This window comes from Lathamus discolor, chromosome Z, assembly GCF_037157495.1.
Source record: "Lathamus discolor isolate bLatDis1 chromosome Z, bLatDis1.hap1, whole genome shotgun sequence".
NCBI classification, from domain to species: Eukaryota; Metazoa; Chordata; class Aves; order Psittaciformes; family Psittacidae; genus Lathamus; species Lathamus discolor.
Genome location: NC_088909.1, coordinates 58,009,360 through 58,028,601, shown reverse-complemented (window position 1 = coordinate 58,028,601; position 19,242 = coordinate 58,009,360). Strand labels below are relative to the sequence as shown.

Sequence of the window (19,242 nt, the reverse complement as noted above, 5' to 3'; positions counted from 1 at the left end):
TTCAACTTTTGAAAGATTACAGTGCTTTGTACACATGCATGGGCTTCAGAAATATCTTGTTTCCCCCAAAAGGGAGGTGCTCCTAGTGCAGACATGTTACTGGGCAAGGAGTAGCTGGTTACTGTTGTAAATGCAAGCCCCAAGAAAGCTGAGTGAGAGCAAGAGCGAATGTAATGATACAGCCTTTCCATTTTCTTGACACAGAAAACGGCCGGCTCACTGTGGAAAGGCTTTACCCATCACACTGCAGTGCAGAGGAGAAGCAAAGTTCTGGTGTCCAAAGATGTTGATTAGCCTGCTGCTGATTTCTAGGCCAAACTTTTTCATCTGTTCTTTACAGAAAGTAATTTGGTTGTTTTTAATATGTATTAACATAACAGTCACTAGACATTTCTATATATAGAAATTGGAGTCCCTTGTGTGGGCAAGTCAGACACGTGGAATGAAAGATTCTCTGCTCTGGGCAGTATTACAAACAGACAGACAATGCAGAGGACGTACCAAGGAAGAGGGGAACCACTTTGCAGAGCGTTAAAAAAGAGCAAGTGTCTTGCCCCACCTACCCCCTTGTGATTATTTAAGCTGAGGAGTGCTTCATTTACTGTAAATGTAAGTTGAGGTCAAGGGAGAGTGGCCTCAACTGAGATGAATCGGGATATGATTTCAACATTTCTTTGCAAATATACCAAATCTCAGAAGCTAGTTCTTTTCTTGGTGTCATATTTGACCAGCTTTCCTTTGCTATTTGGAGTGGAGCAATGACTTAGGAGCAAGGCTTTAAACTAGGAATACTGTGGAAGGGAGACTACAACCCAAATTTAAATGGAGAAACAGTGGACAAGGATGGAAAAAAAATGGTGCTGGGCAGCCAGAGGAAGAATGGCCTCAGGATGGTGACAACAACATGGATGGGCTCACCTCCAGAGTCTGGTAAATATGCAGGAACAACTGGAACTCTGTGTATGGTCATGAAACAGTAATACTGCTGGGACATTTGAGATGTGGAGGGACATCTCTCACTACTAGAATGCTCTGATGCATAGCTACAAGGGGGAGTAGACAACAAAGACTGTATGGGCTGCCCTCTATGTGAAGGAGCCACTTTGATGTGAAGGGCTCCTCTATGGAATGGATGAATGCAGCTTGTAGGTCAGGTTCAGTGAAGAGCCCTTCAGCGAGAGTGAGGCTGTGGTGGTAGTGCATTCTCCAAATGCAGTAGATACGGGGATGGGACTTTCTTAAAACAACTCAGGGAAGCCTCCGTATCACAGACCCTGGTTGCCACAGGAGACTTGGATCTCCTTGATATCTGCTGGAAAGGCAACACAGTGTAATACAAGCAGTCAAAGATTTGTGAAAGATGTCAGCAATAACTTCTCGATAAAAGTACAGGACAGGCCAATCAGATGTGGTGCACAACTGGCTCTGTTCTTCACTAGCAAGGAAGAACTGTTTGGCAACATGATAATCAATGGCAGCCTCAGTGTAGTTATTATGAAAAGTGGGATTTCAAGATCATGAAGGGAGTGAGGAATTCAAATGGCAGAGTATAGACCTTGGATTTCATGTGAACAGACTTCAATTTTTTTGAGGAACTAGTAGTTGGGATCCCACTGAAGGAAGCCCTGAAAGATAAAGTGGCACAAGAAAACTTCAAGGGCTTAAAGTACAGCAGCCTCAAAGTGCAAGAAAAGTCCCTTCTATTACTCAGAGAAATAATCAAACATATCAGGACACAAGCATGGCTCAGCTGGGAGCTCATGGTGAACCTCCAGTGCAGAAAAAGTGGTATGCAGGAAGCAGGGACGGGCTGCAAAATGAAATGCCTGTGCATTAGTGTTGGTGTTAGGAATGTTATATAGCTCAGGAGCTGAGACTGCCAAGGGAGTCAAGGGGAAGAGGAAGAGATTCTACCACTACACAAACAGTAAAAAGCTGAACAAGCAAAACATGGGCTTGCTGCTGAGTGGAGAGGATGATCGAGTGGCAGTGTACAGAGATACAGTGAAGACAGTGGGTACAGTTTTCACCACCAAGGTCTCCTATGTCTCTGTACTTAGTGACATTGTTAAAGGAGTGGGAAAACAACCATGATGAGGATGGAGTCAAAGACTGACTGTGAGATCTGAACCTGAAGAAGTCCATGGGATCATATAAGTGTCACAGAGTCCCAAGGGTGTCCTTGCAAGTCCATGAAGGCGGGGTAAGATCCCTGATAACTGGAGAAAGACAGATGTTGTATCCATCTTCAAGAAAGTCCAAAATGACAATCCAGAGAACTACAGCTCTGTCTTTCTGACTGTGGTCACTGGATAAATCAGGAAGCAAATCCTTGAGGAACATTTCTGGACACTTGGGGGAGAAGGTGGTGCCTGGGAGAAGTCAGCCTCCATTTGTCAAGATTAAATCATGTCTGACCAACATGATTGCCTCCTACAATAAAATGGCAATATTTGCAGACAAAATGAGAGCAGTAGATCTCATTTATATCAAATTCAGAAAGGCTTTTGACACAGTCTTCTACTTCTGAGGTCCTTTATACCCTGAACTATATTGTGATCCTATGAAACAAAAGATTCCATTGCAAAGGGATTGTTGAGTTTCAGAGCATGGAGCCTGAGCACACCCCAGTGTGTGAGGGTTCAGTTTTCTTCTGGGCTGTAACAGGGAAGCATCAGATGACAGTAGCCACAAGACTGTTTTAGACATCCCTCATCTGAATACCTGAAGTCAATCTCCAGGGTGTTATGAAGCATCCATGTGCAAGGATTATTCTTTTGCAGCATTTCACAAAGCAAAATTTGTCTAATGAACAGATGAAAGAAACAGACTGTGTTTGAACTACATGACAACTTTGAGAGGTGCATTTCTAATACATTTTATACGCTCTAATTATTTGGGCATAAGGAAAAAACTTTCAACAATACAAGCAGTCAACAAGGCATACTTCTGAGTAGGTTATCACCATCCTTGATTAAGATCCAGAAAGAGAGAAAAGATGTGAGAGGTCTTAATAGCTGAGCCAATATTCACCTGGAGAAGGGGGACTTGATGCAACAGAGTTCCCCAACACTACTGCCCCTCATTTTTTCCTTATAGGTGTTCACATGGCTATGCTGTGATAAGTAGAAATTAATCTCTTATTACAGAACCAAAGTCTCAATGTGACATAAATATTCATAGATTTTCTTGGTACAAATCTTACCTTCTGTGTAAGGGGATTGTATCAGTATAAACTGGTATGGTTAAGGCTAGTGGACTGGGCACAGGGCAAGTGCATTTCTTTACTCATTCCAAATTATTTTTGTTACATATTACACAAATCAAAATTATGTGAAGGCTGGGCCAAATGATTTATATCTCCTCCCTACACACAAAGTTTCTCTTAAAATTGTACCTGCCTCTGTGGAGTCCTCGGTGCATGTTCAGAGAGAAGTTTTGTTAGTTTTTTGGAAGCTCCTGAATGATTCAGAGGCTATAGTCCTGCTGTCAGTAAGAGGCTTTCAGAAACTTTTGCCTATAGGCATTGCTGCCCGTACTGTTGCATAGCCAACCTCCTCCCCAAGAATTGGGTCTGGGATTTTAATCCCTGAGGTTATTTGAGTTAAATGCCCTTTTGTCTTATATGTAACTTGTGAGGGGCTTTAATTACACAATGGTGAGGTGTACCTTGCATCAGCAGCCAGATATATTGTTGAATATTTTGTTCATTTCTACTGTCCAGAATGTGTACTTTAGCCATGATTTGTACACAAAGATAGACCTTTAGCTCAGGAGATGATACTTAAATAGGTTCAGAGCTTTCCTATGGTATTCATACTTCTTTATTTTGTGAACAAGTTTATTCTCTCTACTCTGTTATGAGGTTAGGGAAAAATGTTTTCTCCTGTTCACAGCTGAGAAACTGAGGCTCCATGAGATTAAGGTAAAGGGATGTTCCTATGAAAACAGAGGATGTTATAATGCCTGTTTGGCACATGTTCCCAAGATGATAATCTATCCAATAGTTTTCAGTACATGTTAAAAATTCTCCAGTGATATATCTCAATTTTGACTGTAGTATCCTGAGTTGCTTTTCCTGTAAAGAGAAGAGAAGGAGAGGGGGGCAGGCAGGGAAGTGATACACAACAGCAGGGAAGGTTTGATGCTGAAGAAGACAGGTAAATTTTCTCCAGCCAGCAGCACTGGGATCAGCAAAAGCTCACTGTGAGCACAGCTTCATCCAAAGTGCTGTTGAAGGGACTTTACGGACAGACTCAGTGAATCCAGAGCTAGGGCTGAGTACTATGCTAGGGCCGAGTGCTATTCCAGTATCCCACTCATGCCTGTCCACTGGAGGTGTTGGCTTTGTGCTTTATCTACCCAAACCTCCACATTGCATGTTGATTCTGTGTCCCCTCGATCCCAGCAATTACCATATTATCTGATTATTTCCAGAGGCTTTCTGTATCCCTCATGTAGCCTCTTTTCATACACGCAAACAGTAAAGCCCAGGCAGCGATTTACTCCTGACATTGCTGAAATACAAAACTATAGTAACAAAAAGAGTCAGTCCTCAAGTGGGCTTTGAACAACTCTTGAGAAGCATCATACATTGTGCACAGAACAGAGGAAATCAACTTACCTATCAGTGGGACTGAGTCAGAAGTTGCAGGCATGATCTCAGCCACAAGCAGCATGAATACAGTCAGGGAAAGCAGAACAGTGATACCTTCCGGGAGTGAAGATAGAGGGAAAGGATGAGAAATGTGAACTCTGCAGCTGCTCCTCTGATGTCTTTGCTGTTAAATATAACCTTGTCCTGATCTCCAGCTAAGCCAAACCCATGACTTCACATCTGTCAGTGAAGATAAGAACTTCCACAAAACGAGAGCATTTCTGGATGCAACTTTATCTGCTGTCTTTTCACTTTTCTTAATTACACCCAAACCTTTGCTCCTCTTTAAGTAAAGGAGAAATCTTTCCTACCAAGTGAAATGAAGCCTGCAGAACTGGCAAACTACATTGCCCTTCCAAAGCATAGTGCAAACAAAGCCCAGATGGTTATTAAAGGCTAGGAGAGATTTACACAAACATGAGTCCAGGTTTTGGATATTGTATATTATATAACACTCTCCAAAGAGCTGTAGCCTATTTTAAAAGAAGCTCTTTGTTTGCTCTATCTAGAAAGATGGTTGCTAAACGTAACTGTCATGGTAATAAGAAATCACAAGGTCAATGCAAGAATGTTATCTCCTATTTTTTTGTCAGCATTGTACATCAGCTCAAATAACACTTTCCCTTGTCTCCATCTTAAGTTTCATAGACAGCAATTGTATCCTCCATAGCCTGTGTTTTACTTCTTGTAAGACAGGCTGCTCAGATCCCTCATTGTTCTACTAACACTGAGGGCACTTCGTATGATTTAAAGGTCTCTGTCCTGAAAGGTGCACAATTGACTTTTAAGGTCTCACCTGGGCCAGTCTTGTGTATTTACACATCTCCTCATCTTCTCTTGGAAGCACCCCCCCTGTCCTTATCAACACACAGAACAGAAAATCTCATTTAGCCCTTCCTTGGCTGTCACTGCTTTGCATTCATGGAGGCTCATGGCTTGGTGGTTTGGGAGCTGAATTTGGAGGTGAAAACCCAATGTTCAACTGCTGCTGCTCACACCCCTTCACTCTCTGTGTCATAGTATGTCTTGTCTCAAAAAGATTTAACCAGCTGTGATATGCATTGAAACATGCTAAAGACAGAACAACAGGAATTGAAAGAGTACTATCACTGTTGCCTGTGCTAGGGACAAATTCTGCCTCATTCCATGGTAAAATCTAAAAGATTTTACAAGTGTTTAGCACAGCTTGTATGATCGCCATTAACAGAAAGCTGTTCCCCTGGTTTCTTCAACCATACAAGTGCTTTTATTGCTCCTCCAGGGAAACCTTTATTCATCAAGCACCATGAGGTATTTGTTTTCCATTTCACAGGAAGCACTTATGAAAGAAATTAACCCTGTAGCACTTACCTAAAGAAATCTTCTCCCCGGAATCAGCTGGCAAAAGGAAAACAAGCAATGCCAAGCCAGATATGAGAACACAGGGAATGAGTAGGTTCAAGCCATAGTAGAGCGTTCGTCGACGCATGGTGATGGTATACGTCACGTCTGGGTATGGTTCTTTACAACATTCATAGTACATCTCATTCCTCTTGCCTGGGACACCTACAGGGAAGGAGATCAGAGTAGGAAGAGAAGCATGACTACCAGGTATCTCCTTAAAATGGGCCAAGAACTGATGGTTTAAGAGCCAATGTGCAGCATCTCCACCACACACTGTGCATTGAAGTGTGCTTTTAAGTGTCCTGTAGCAATTGATAAGAGAGAAAAGACATCCCCAAATCAGTTACCAGGCAGAAGTAATTTTTCTAACACTTGCAGCCAATGGTGCATGCATGGATTAATAGATTAAAGAGAACAAAAGGCAATGTGCCTCATTCACTGTAAAGGAGCACTGTGAAGTCAGGAGTGTGGATGGACTTTAGTGGAACTTCCCTATAGAGTCCTTCATCTTCTCATGAAACCAAATACCAGTTATGTTTCTTATTGTACTATTTCTCAGATGCCCTAAAAGGAAAAACTACTGCGTGCAGTTAGTCAGTTATATCCTTTTCTGCATATCCAGACCAGAAGATGACATGAATCTTCTGCACGCTTTTCTTAGGGTGGCCTAAGCTCTGTCCATTGATACTGCTTCTGACTTGCAGCTACATAAATGAGTTCAAAATAACTCACTAGGGGCTCACACTGAATATGAGCTCACAAGTTCTATGCCCAGAACTTGAATAACAAGTTCTGGGTATAGATTTATCTTTAAAAAAAAACAGGTATTCTCTAAAGCACGGAAAGGAATAGAAACATACAGAACTGCAGTTATTTGCAGTTATTATAAACTGGTAGACACTTTGATGGTTTTTTGGGTGACAGAGATCCACCTCTCTAAATGCTTATTCCAGTTTTGCTGAAATAGTGGGATTAACACAAATCAATTTTTGGCTGACATGTTAGAATAGATGTGACAGTAGTGTTCCATGCACCTACATGAGACATCCAAGTTTAGACATACTGTTCAGATGCATCAGAACCAATAGATTTCATTATGTACTCAGCTGCATGCAATTGCTTCAGAGCACAGCCTTTTCAGACACAGTTCAATAAATGCAGCTGAAAAGACGTCTCTAATTTATGATGTTTTTTCTCTTTTTTTTAAATATCTGTATTTCATGTCCCAGTGGGATTGATCATTTCTATATATTTGGGGGCTGCCTTTGAAAATGAGACTACTAAAAATTTTTAGGCCAGACGATTTACCTACTAAATCCCATTCTCCATTTGAGATGTAGTTGGAAATATCTGCCTCAAGCATCTGCAGGTCAATCAACCAGCCACTGTGAGTCCAGGAGCCGAACTTCAGATCACACTTCTGCACATCAAAGGGGAACCAGCGGACGTCAATGTAACATGTGCTCTTCAAAATCCCTGTGAATAGAAATCAGGCAGAAGCAAGCGTGTGCAGGGTGTAATTAATTTCTACCCTTATCTGTCTGATTGATTGTGAGCAACTTTGCTCTCCAGGCAGAAGATGTTCTCATGGGTGGAATAACCTTTCCTACTGTATCCAAGAAGATCCCTCTCTCTTTCACTGCGTCCTTCAGGTAGGTTGCCCAGGACACTCTTGCCACTCAGGAGCAGCCCAGCCTGTTTTCTAATACTGGCTGTACCCAGCAGGTCACAGGCAGTGCTGCAGGGCCTGACAGGAGCCAAGGTTACATGGATGTCCACTACACACTCTGGCTGCAAGTTCTATGACAAGGTCTTTGAAAGGAGCTCTGTATTAGACCCTGCATTAGACCCACAGTCCCTTGAAAAAACATGTTATGCTAAACCTCACTCAGTGCTGGCATTGTCTTCTGTATGTTAACCTTGAATTTTACTCTGGATGTGCCTAGTCCACTGTCATTATTTTATGTGACATTTTAAGCAGCTTAGGAGATGAATACTTGTTTATTGTTAGATATTGTTTATCTATTTTTTCTTGTTGTTTTGTTTTGTTTTGTTTTAATTCAGTTGAGAGAGCTAAAAAAAAGCCTAATTGACGCTCCAAACTTTATTCGTGGGGCCACAGCTGTGGCTGTGGGACTTCCTCAGTCATCCAGGAGCATGGAGGGCTTGGAGAGTGGGAAGATGATCTGCGCAGTCTGCACCACTGGCAGCTGGCGGCAAAGTACAGAGGTCATGCCTGCAAACCCTCACCCTTGTAGGCCTTCACCTTACTTCATCAGCTCACTGCATGCTAGCTAGTTCAGAGGCACTCCGGGAAGGAAAGGCAGCTTCTGCTTTTTTGGAAAACTATCACCAGTACTGCACCTAGCCTTCATATTTGCAGTTATTGTGTTTGTATGCTCCCTAAAACACCAACTAATGCGAATCCCAGCTCCAAGTCATCTAACTGATCAGAGTTTGGTGTTTTACAGTAAGTTCTTGAGCTGTGCCTTCTGAAGATAAAATCCCCAAAACAGAGATCCCTGAATACTGACTTTGCCTTCTGCTGCAAAGGCACAGGGCACTGTGGCATAACCACGTGTGAAAGACTATGTTCCTGCTCCGGGATGGATGGGTTTCCTTTGATTTGTCTCTTCACATTCTGGGAGGTCTGACTCCCACCATCATGGCCATTTTTGGATGGGGCTACCTGGAGGCTCTGATCACAGCTTCTCCTGAATCTTGGCTGTGATTGTCCTTAACAGCAGACAGTTGTTCCCTTCTTGTCCTTTCTCTCCCTCCAACTATCTTTTTTCTCTAATTGAGAACAACGAGTACAGCCTGCTCTTAGAGTCATGGGAAATAAAACTTTCATGAAGCTTTGAAAACACCATTTTTTCCACTCTTCCATGTTTTCCGGTGTCTTGATTAATCCAGCTGCTTCTGTGAGCCCTTGTTTTCAGTTAGCAGGCTGATTATAAACTTTTTCCTTCCAAAATGTTGCCGATTTTTGGCAGCAGTTAAATCACTGTAACAAAGGATTTCCTGTATTTTATACAACAGATTTCCTTTATTACTTTTTCTGTTTACTCTTTCCTTTGGTTCTTAAGTAACCAATTCTTCACCATGGAGTTTGTAGCTCACCAAGATATGAGCAGGATACTAGATCAGCCTACATAGGCAACCTCTGCATCGCCTCCATACCTAGAGGGATGGAAAAGTCTCTTCTCTGGTACATGTCAGTTTCATTCCTGTGGTCACATACCTTTCCACTCTCAAGAAGGAGCTAAGTGAATTACACATGAAACATGATGTGATAGTGCACACTACCTTGCTTTAGACAACATCTCAGCTGGGCCTCTTAATGTTCTAAGCAAACTGCTTAGGAGAGTAATCTATTGATTTGTGAAGTGGAAATACACCACTAATAATGGATGTAAATTATATCAGTGACTATGTTGCATAATTACATAGCTTGCAAAATTTCCACAGGCTGCTTCTAAACACCTTGGTTTCATTAATGAAGAAAAACGTATTTATTTGACTTAAAGCAAACAAATGCTTTCTGTGTCCTACCTACCTGGGGGTATATATTGGCAGGATCCAGAGTAATTCACCAGCACATTTGTGTGAAATGTCGCATCAAATCTTTCATCTGCACTATAACAGAGTATAAACAAAACAAACAAAAATCAAGCTGATGTTTCAGTTAAGATGTAGTAACTGTCAACATAAAAACAATGTTTTGGCTGAATTTTATGCACAGACTGTCTGAGTTAAGGTCTTACACCTGGTGATGTGTCCACCCTCGATCAGTATCTCAGCTTCTCATAGATGCTGTTGGCCTGCTCTCAGGCGTGATGGCTCCATGCCGCAATGTCCTCAAAGAAGTGAGAAGCAAAGCTGTTTGATGTCTCAGAGGAAAGGCAGAAATGAAAGGAGCAAAAGTATCACAGTAGCTGTATCCTAAGACTAGACAGCCAGGGTGATATGGCTTTTCTGAGGCTTCTGTCAGAATCAGGCAGCTACAGTGCAAATCAAGTTATCTGTTATCCAGATACCTTTTGCAAGAGTAATAGTGGCCTAAGACAAAAATTCTGCAGTCTTTCAGGATGCAGAGAGGCCATGGGTTTGCTTCAAGCAACGAAGGCAGGCACTGGGGCTTGTAGGAAGAGATTAATTGAGACTCTAAGAGGAGAAACTAGGTGAAAGGGACCAAGAAAAGATAATTTCTTTACAGTTCCAGCAATTCTGAGTAAAACAGGGGAGTAATGAGCCAGGCAAACACAAGAATTCTTCAAGGGAGCAGGTCTGGAGACTTGCTCCAGAGGGTCTCTTGAGAAGAGTTTAAAGTGGGTTCCCCTACAGGCTGATGGTGTAGAGCCTTGCCTGTCACAGCTGTTGCATGACACAGCCTGCAACTTACACACCCTGTCTCACAACTAGCTGTGAAAAATTCAGACCCTCTGTTCCTCCCATGACCTCCTTTTTATTCCTTTAATACTGAGTCCTCGATCCTCAGTATTGTCCCCATCACAAAGCAAAGGGGATAAAATCGAAAAGGCTAAGCACAGAATGAGTAATAACTATGAAAAGACATGAAAAGCAGCAAAAAATTATTTATAAATGCAGGGAAATTAGGAAAACACAAAGTACCACACAGATCCTTTCCTTGCTGTGGGAGGAAAGGAAACAAGAGTGTGCAGACAGCTGCAGTCTCCTTCACTCTCTGTGCTTAACTCTTCACAAGATGTGGCTCACAATTCTCATACAGTGGCAGGAGCCCAGGGCAGAATAGAGGAGGAACAGGCTAAAGAAATGCAGATAAGACAGATTCCGTTGACAGGGGTGATGAAATTTACTCTTGAGAACCAAAGGGACTGGCTGAAATACCCTCTGAAGCATTAACAATTACCTGTGGGAGCTCATGGAGAGCATGGAACGGCTCAGTGAATGAAGGAAGATCAAAGAGAATTCTGATTTATTTTTTTTTAAAGGTGAAATTATAGACATATCAACCTAACTTCAAAGATAATGAGGTGAAAACAGCTGGCACAGATTTGCCAAGGGTCAACTGCATCAAATCAATCCACTTTTCTAACTGACTGCGCAAGAGGAAGCAGGTGATCTATCTGGACTTCAGAGAGCTTTTGCTACATCATGTCCTTCTAAAAAAACTACAGTAATATGGACCAAGCTATATGCTTCCTTTTTTTGGAGACTGAAAAGGAATAAAGAGACTGTGAAGAGTAAAGCTGAAGAAGAACACTTAAGCATTCCAGGTCACTCTAAGCCTCCTTTGGATATCTTCTCATGAGCCTTAGAATGTAAAATGGATCTTGGTGAACTGGTGAAACAAACAAAATGAAATTCAGTCTGGATAGTTAGAAAGCTTTGCCCTTGAAACTGCTAGAGAAGGGCAGATCAGTGAAAATCTAGTAAGACTGCAAGGCTGAAGTACAACGTCTGGACTTTGTGATAGATCAATAAGTAAGTCCAAAACTAAGCTGTTAGTCAAAGCAAAACCAAAATGCCCTCTTCCTGGAAAGCATTAAGGAAACATCTGTCTAGAGAGCTTCTACTCTATTCAACACTGCAGAAGTGCTGGCTAAAGACCTGGATTCAGCTCTGGAGGAGGAAAAACAGATTACAGTGTTCAGAGGAGAACAGGTATGATGGCAAGTTTTATAAAATATGAGTGATGAGGAAAGAGGGAAGAAAATCAGTTTGTTTAGTTCAGGCAGGCACACTATGGCAGATACGTGATAATAATTTTCCATGAGAGCCATGGTAATTATAAGAAGAATATGGATTGTTTTCTGTGTTCACTGGGAAAAAAGTAAAGAAGACATCTGCAGAGATACATCAAGGAAGACTTCTATTGGCTATTAGAAAAATCTATTAGTGGGTTCTTGTTTGCTTTTATTGCTACTGTTTCTAGAGTAAGAGCCAAATCCCCAGACTGCAAAAGCTCCAAAGTATCAGTGAAGCATGGTCAATATTCAGCATCAAATGGTCTAGTTCTAGGCTCTAACCAGCTGCTGCACATCTTGCTTACCTGTTATACAGAAGAATGTCTGGTACCCAAATCTGGTCAGCTGGAAATCGCAAGTTCTGCACCCCGGGGTATTCATACTGATCCCAAGACAAGTAAACATCAACCCAGTACTGTTGGTAAATACATACATCAGATTATGTGAGCTGGTAAAAGTCTTCAAAGCTGTCTGGAATATTATGGGAACAGAATGGATTTTCTAGTAGTAATAGCAATATTATAATAGTTTTATTCTAGGTTTTAATTATTATGAAATATTAGCATATACTGAGAAATCCACAGTGTGACGATTGAATGCTGTGAGCTTTATTTTAATTTAGTGTCTAACCTCTCCACCTTGTGGCCTGAAGCCAGGTATCCCAAACCTTTTCTGATGTGCTGGAAAAACACTGGCAGTAGGCATCACCATGAGGCATGGTGATTCTGAGCTGAGGTGGTTTGAATGACTCTGGTATCATCAGTGGTACAGGTACTACAGTCTGAAAGTCCCTATTTGGTGGAAATAATTTAATCTGTTACAAAGGCTGGGTGACTCTTTGAATAACCACCTTGCTAGGACAGGTAGGCAAGTGAACTTTATATCCTAAGGAGCTGTTTCTAATGGCCTATCCTACAACTCAACACAGTTAATTCAAGAAAGGTGCTGGTACAGCTTTTGTGCTGAACTTTGTGACTTTCAGCAAAGCTCTGTGGGAGGGCTGCAAGGGAAATAGTTATCAGTGCTATAACTGAATAACACCTCTGTAAGGGACAAAACATCCACAGGCTCTTGTCTATAGTCCTATAGGTTGGCCTGGGTTAGTTTTTGCAATAGGAAATAACTCATTTCTACTGCAAATCCCAACAGGTAGCTGAGGAAGAAATAGTCTGTTCAGCTGCACCCATTAACATGAGATAGTGTTTGGCTGCTTAAGTCAAAGCAGAATTAGCTCAATCATTCAAGTCTCCCACAGGTTATTCCCTCCATAACTGCATCCTTACTGAGCACAAGCCATTAAGGAGACTGGTTTACACACCATGAGAAGAGATCATATCGCCTACTGTACAGGGCCAGCAGCAGACCTGACAGAAAACTCTCTCATCCAAAGCCCCTCACTGAAGACCAGTTTTGCTTATACTGCATGACTGGTGCAGGTCACGCCTCAACTGCAGCAGATTTTAGAAAAGGAAGGTGGAACATTTATGGATGAGGTTTGTAAACCAGGAGGAAAAGCAGTTTTCCCACTGACGTGCCTGAGCACTGCTGGCAGGAGCTGCTTGCCATACCTGGCCACCCCACTGCCCAGCCCAAGAAGGCTCCATGTAGTCCAGCATGGCTGCATCACTGCTGTGTTTGGTGGCAAGTGCAGGGGATATTTGTGCCCTGCCCTCCCCGGGGACAGCCCTGGTTCCCTGTTTCAGACAGAGGTGGGGATTCTCCCAGAAGCCATGAGTGCAGGATGCCTGGCTCTTGCTGGCGTTTGGCTCCTTCACAAGAAGTCCCTGTCACCGGCCTTGGAGAAGGCCTTGAGCCCCTTGAAGAAACTCTTCTTCAACTATGGTGGGACCCGATCTTGGGGCTCTTTGTTACTAAACCAATACATCTGCTGGCCTAACAATGCAGTTGGTTTCATGCTGCAAAGGTCAACAGGTCTGCCCAAAGGATTTATGATGTCTTAGTGCTAAAAGGAGCACTAGAGGAATTTCAAGATGCCTGCTTGTTTCACATTATAAACAAGCTAAAAATACAGCAATCTTGCTTTTTGGCTAAGAGATCATATTCGGTCATTTGCTATTAGAAAAGAGGTTTTTCCTTATTGACACAGGTTACTCACCATCTGCAGCCAAGCATTTGTGATCAACACCTGATTCTTCTCGTCCTTTGAATGAAATGGGGAAGGAAAAGGAGGAAAAGAGAAAAAGATGAGACTCAAAGTACAGCTTGATTACAGGTCAAGAGTTTCCGTTTCCTTTAGAAAACCCAGACTGTCAGGGTAAACAGGCACAAACTTTATGGAGTAGCCTGAGCTCAGTGCAAAACCACTAAATTGTATGGCGCAGAAAATAACAGCTCTTTTCTACCTCTAAACCTACAGACCTCCTGCATTTACCATAACTGATCAACAATAACAGTGAAAATACTAGATACTTGCTTTTATTTTGCTGGGGACAATCAGACTGCTTACCAAAAGCACAGACTTTTCCTCCTAGATAGTTGGTCAAAACAGGACAATTTCCAGCACCACACAGCATGCAGTAGTTGGAGAGATTGTATGCTTTATTTGCTGCACTGCAAAACAACAGTGAAATGGTGCAGGAACTGCTGCTATTTTGGAGTGATCACGTTATGAAGCTTAGCTGAGGCCAAAAGGAAAGGAAGCACTAGCCTTGGGCAAGGGTACAAATGCTGCTTTAGAGGAGCTCACATGGTGCCTGCACAAAGCAGGAGTCTATAGGTTCATATACCAGCATGGAGAGGCCATGGGGAAGCAGCTCTAACTCACAAAAGAGAGAAGTTGTCGCCCAGCTGGTCTCCAAGTGTTATGGGGAGTCACAGGGTGCTCAGCTTGCTGCAGCTGGCCTGCAGGTGCAGCACCCTGCAGTGCCACTTCCAACTGCAGGGATGGAGAAGCAAGGCTGCGGTGTTACTTCAAGGTTACATTCCAGATCTACATCCCTGCCCCACACAGCTCCCATTATCACCACATGCCCTGGGCTTCCCAAGAGCTGAGGCTGGGGTACTCAGTGGGGCTGGCTCACAGTGTGCCCAGGGTCTCCACACTACAGGAAGGTGTTTCTTTCCCCTCAGAGCATAGAATCACAGAATCAACTAAGTTGGAAAAGATTATCAAGTACAACCATTACCCTAGAACTGCATCACCTGTATTTAACCCTTACCTCTCCAGAGGTACTGCAGCTTTGACTGAGGTGCATCCTCAAGCTTGGTTTTGATGCTGTAGCTGGGGGCAGGCCTGACCAAGACAGCCACTCTCTGAGAAAACCACATTCTTGGCCAAGAGGCACAGCAACAGTTTCCCCCTTTGATTCAGCTCAGCTCTCTTGGGCACATGTTGGAAGGCACAGCTATGGCCTGGCCCAGGGGACTTGTCCACAGCAAAGTGAAATCACCTTCAACCTGTTTTCTCGCAGATTCCCACACTGTGGTGCACTGACTAGACTTCCTATAGGTAAGTTGAAATAAACTGCGATTTGGGCCTCTGAAACACTACTCTAACTACAGGCAAAACTTTTGGTTTTTTCCCTGTCTTCCATAGCCACTGAGAAACACATAACTCATGCAGAGACTGGAGATCAGCTACATTACAAGGAAGAAAAGAAGATCTCTGAAGGACAGAGATATGTTTTAGCATCAGACAAAGCTGCTGTGAAACTGTAGCAAACTCATTGAGCTGCAGCCTATCATTGCTGGACTGCAGTGGTCAAACCTCAGGGTACAACACAGAAGTGTGGGAATGTGGATGCACCAACAGGATACAAACACTCATGGCAAGTATGCTGTAGGAATGGCCAGCAGGAAGCTTCACCAAGATGCAAGATGATGTGTTGACCTAGCAAATTTCTAAGGACAATCTCCACTGCCTACCCGTGGGCCCAGGCTGAGGCTCTCTCCTGACCAAGTTAACTTCCCGGGTTCATGATGTAAATCCCCAGCTGCTCCAGATGGCTGAGCTACCTATTCACACGTCCCTCTGCGTGTTCATGCCTTGTGAAGTGTGTAAGGTCGTTTTCAGTGTTCGGGGTGGAAATGCTGCAATTGCAGACTGCTCTGGCAGGCATTTAAATGCTATAGAGTATCCTGGGCATGCATGACCTCTCTGGTCATGTCCTCAATGTAGAAGATGAATTAGTGTGTGCTTGCCGCTGTCCTCCATACCAAACATCTATCTCATTACCACCTTTCCTGCTGCGCTTGAGTCCATGCCATTTCTACTCTTCATTGGCACTCAACATCCACAAAGCTTGCTTTCCAAAACTGCAAGGTAAACCACAGTCCTGAAATAGGCGTGGCTTTTTGGTTCACTCTGAACCTAAATTACACTATACTTTTTGCAGTACTTATTGGCTAACAAGGTAGCAATATCAAAACTACCTTATTCACTTCAGAAAAATGCCAGTCTGCTCACCTTAAGCAACATTCATGCTCTTTCTTCTCCTACAGAGCTCTCTGCAGAAGAGCTCTCCTATAGCTCTTCTTCTACAGAGCTACCCCCATGGTACATATGTAAAGAAACTACCCCAGAAGTGCCATGGAAGATGTGAGCTGCTCAAAAGTAAACTGCACCATCTCACTGAGCTGCATCACTTGGCATGCGCTTTCTTGTATGAGGCCTCTAGGTTTTAGCTCCTGTGTCCCCCACACCGGGGACCAGGCTAATGCATGAAGCAGAACTGCCTGTGGAAGCTTCCTAATTATTGATTCCCCAGCTCAGAGGGTATTCGACTGCTGGTACTGTTGAGACTTTAGCAGGAACCTTGTCTGTGTCATGATTTCCTCTATGTTCTCACTTGGGTTGTTGGAGTTGCAGAAACCTCACAACCTGGAAAGGCAGACATAATTGATCTCAAGAATTCCTGGCTCTTTTGGCACTATGGACAGTTACCCTCTGCAACCAGGATCATGTGCCCAGAAAAAAAAGACTTCAGGCATGAAACAGGACTGTGTATTCCTCCACATAAAACTGTCTATCACACTATGTCCTCTTCTGCTTCTCTTGAGTTCCCTTGAAATCTTCCTAAACTGCTTCTGCTGCTGGAAGATGCCACACAAAAATCAGCTGGGATTTTATGTCATTATACTGTTCATACATTTCCTTTTCACTTCTCTGCTGCTCCCCAGATTTTGGCAGCATATATGTGCCTTTCTTTGGGCATATCACAGTCTGCCTCCAGAGGCCCTGTCCATCTGAAACTCCCTTAGTCCCCTTGGTGGCATTTGCTGAAGCAATTATAAAGCCTGAAGAAAAATAAGAAAAAATAAATCACACACAGGACTAAACTTGCTAAGACACGTTTTTTTAGATGCTAAAGGATTCAAAGGGATAAACACCAATTTGGAATGGTATAAAACCCTAAAGTGGAAAAAAAACCCAAACCAACAAACCAGACCTGGTAATTGATGGGGTTACCAGAGGTATCTGTGTCAAGCGACATGGGAAATGAAAGCAACCCAGCAACAATAGAGGCTGTGTCCAAGTGACTGACACAGGCTAGTCCCTCTCCCTCTGACTGATGCTTTCCTGACCACCAATGACTTCTCAGGTGTCTTCTAGAGATGGTGAGCATGATGCTTCTCTGAGTCACTTATTAAATCCTAGCCATATTTTGTATTGCTAGCCAATCAGTAATTGCTTTATACTTGTAAGTTGCACATGTACTCTTACAAAGTCTTTCTGCATACTGCTAAAGAAGCCTGAAAACCATGACCAAAGGTGGACTGCGCGAGTTAGGCAATTACTTTCCTGTGCAAAATAAAGGATTGTACACACCTACATTGCACCCTATAGGGAACATGAGGAGGTGACCTTCCTCTTTTTGTTGGCTACCTAGCAGCCACAGGGGGATGCATTAAAGTGCAGCTTAGATGTAAGAGGTCTATGGGTTTCCTGCATGTGGAGATGCCTCCTGTCAGGACCCCTTCCAGGTGTGGCTCTGGTTTTACAAGTAAACTCCCTTTTACCTGGCATAGGGATTTTATACCTGATGGACTGCAAAAGAAGACATCTAGGGCTAATTTCTGTATTTTGCAAAACTTTGTTGCCCTTACCTACTCCCCTGTCACACCTCTGTGAGCTCTTTGCTCAAAGTCAGATGCTAATGACCGTGGTAATAAGCTTTGACTCCAAGTAATTCATCAGCCATCTATTTCAGGTAGCATTAAATTTATTATTCGGGGTATCCTTTTCACAGTGCTACTGTGCTCATCATGTTTGTCCTGCTTTTCAAATTTGTTTTGCAGTCAAAGGAAAGCTTGTCTATTGGAGTTCTCACAGGCTTAAATACAGCCCTGCGTGGTCTTCTTGTCTTGCCTTTTGATAACAGCAGTCAGCAAGAACACCAAGTCTAACCAGGGCATTGGGCTGCTTATGTCTCTGTCAGCTTGGGGGTTGGGAGGGAAGAAATGTCTCTTCAGGATGTTTTCATGGCAGTACAGAGTCTATTCTCATCCTTGCTTTCAGGCTGCTGAGCTTTCCAAGGGGTTTTGGCTTTATGGACAGCAAAACACAGTGTTACTTCCATATTCAGCACTCATCAAAAAATGCAGCTTGATGGGTACTTCTTAGTGGTACAGCAAGTTTTACAAACAAGGATGTGCATTTGACAGAAGTGCCTGGTTTGCAAGAGCAGCAAAGCTCACTTCATACTGGGTTGGCCTTTGTCCAGGTGTATTTGCCTGTTACGAAGATACTTACCGTAAACCATGACAGTGTGTGTGTGTACTCTGTCCCAAGAGGTCACTGGCCAGTACCGCTTTGTTTAAGTAAAAGCTAATTCTAAACAAAAGCTTGGGAAGTGATGGAGGTGGTTCCCTTACTGTGTGTCACTGGTTAGTGCAGAACAATTTAAGGTTAGCTGTAAGGATGCCTTTCTTCCCAGGAGAAAACATGAATGATTCGTCACACTGCTTTTCATGTGAGAGGTTTCTGTCTCATTTGGCAGTGTTAGCCTTGGGGATGACCTTCCCTCCATGTTTGGCAAGCTTTCAGCTCCTGGCTTTTACCCCTCAGCAAAGGAATAAAACAGCTCTGCTAAGATCCCATGTGAGGCTGGAGATGACTGGTCCCCAGAGGTGCTTCTCTGGCACTCCCCTGGGAGTTCAGCTCAGTGGGCTGCAGATGTTCAGCTTAGACATGTGAGTTTGCTTCTGGTATTCACAAATGCTGGGAAAAGTTAATGCTGTTATCACTAGCTAGTGCACAGTTGTCCTCTAAATCTTTCCTGTATCTATCTGGGTCACTTCCTCCCCTTTCTATCTTCTGCTTGACCCCTGTTAATTCTGTCTTGGATATCTGCTTATTCCTACAGCCACCTTTGACCCATGAATAGTGACAGTTTGGTTTGTTGTGGTGCACATGCTGCGGCACGTGAGTGTGTTAGTTCTGTTTTCTTTCCCTGCTTTCATCCAAAGCTTAGAAGGTATGTAGGTCTGCCTGCCTTTTGTACTGATGCC

General features: G+C 43.1%; 1 protein-coding gene across 1 annotated transcript in view; it reads right to left on the bottom strand.

Annotated features, from left to right (window-relative positions):
- The window catches only part of LOC136005124 (neuronal acetylcholine receptor subunit alpha-7-like), a 52,913-nt gene that overhangs the window by 11,383 nt on the left and 22,288 nt on the right, over positions 1 to 19,242 (bottom strand). The window contains exons 3-8 of the mRNA XM_065662313.1: positions 13,889 to 13,933; positions 12,078 to 12,187; positions 9,600 to 9,679; positions 7,349 to 7,516; positions 6,008 to 6,202; positions 4,625 to 4,711 (exon numbers count right to left, since the gene is read on the bottom strand). Coding sequence (XP_065518385.1) covers positions 4,625 to 4,711; positions 6,008 to 6,202; positions 7,349 to 7,516; positions 9,600 to 9,679; positions 12,078 to 12,187; positions 13,889 to 13,933 — 685 coding nt within the window. The remainder of the gene's footprint in view (positions 1 to 4,624; positions 4,712 to 6,007; positions 6,203 to 7,348; positions 7,517 to 9,599; positions 9,680 to 12,077; positions 12,188 to 13,888; positions 13,934 to 19,242) is intronic.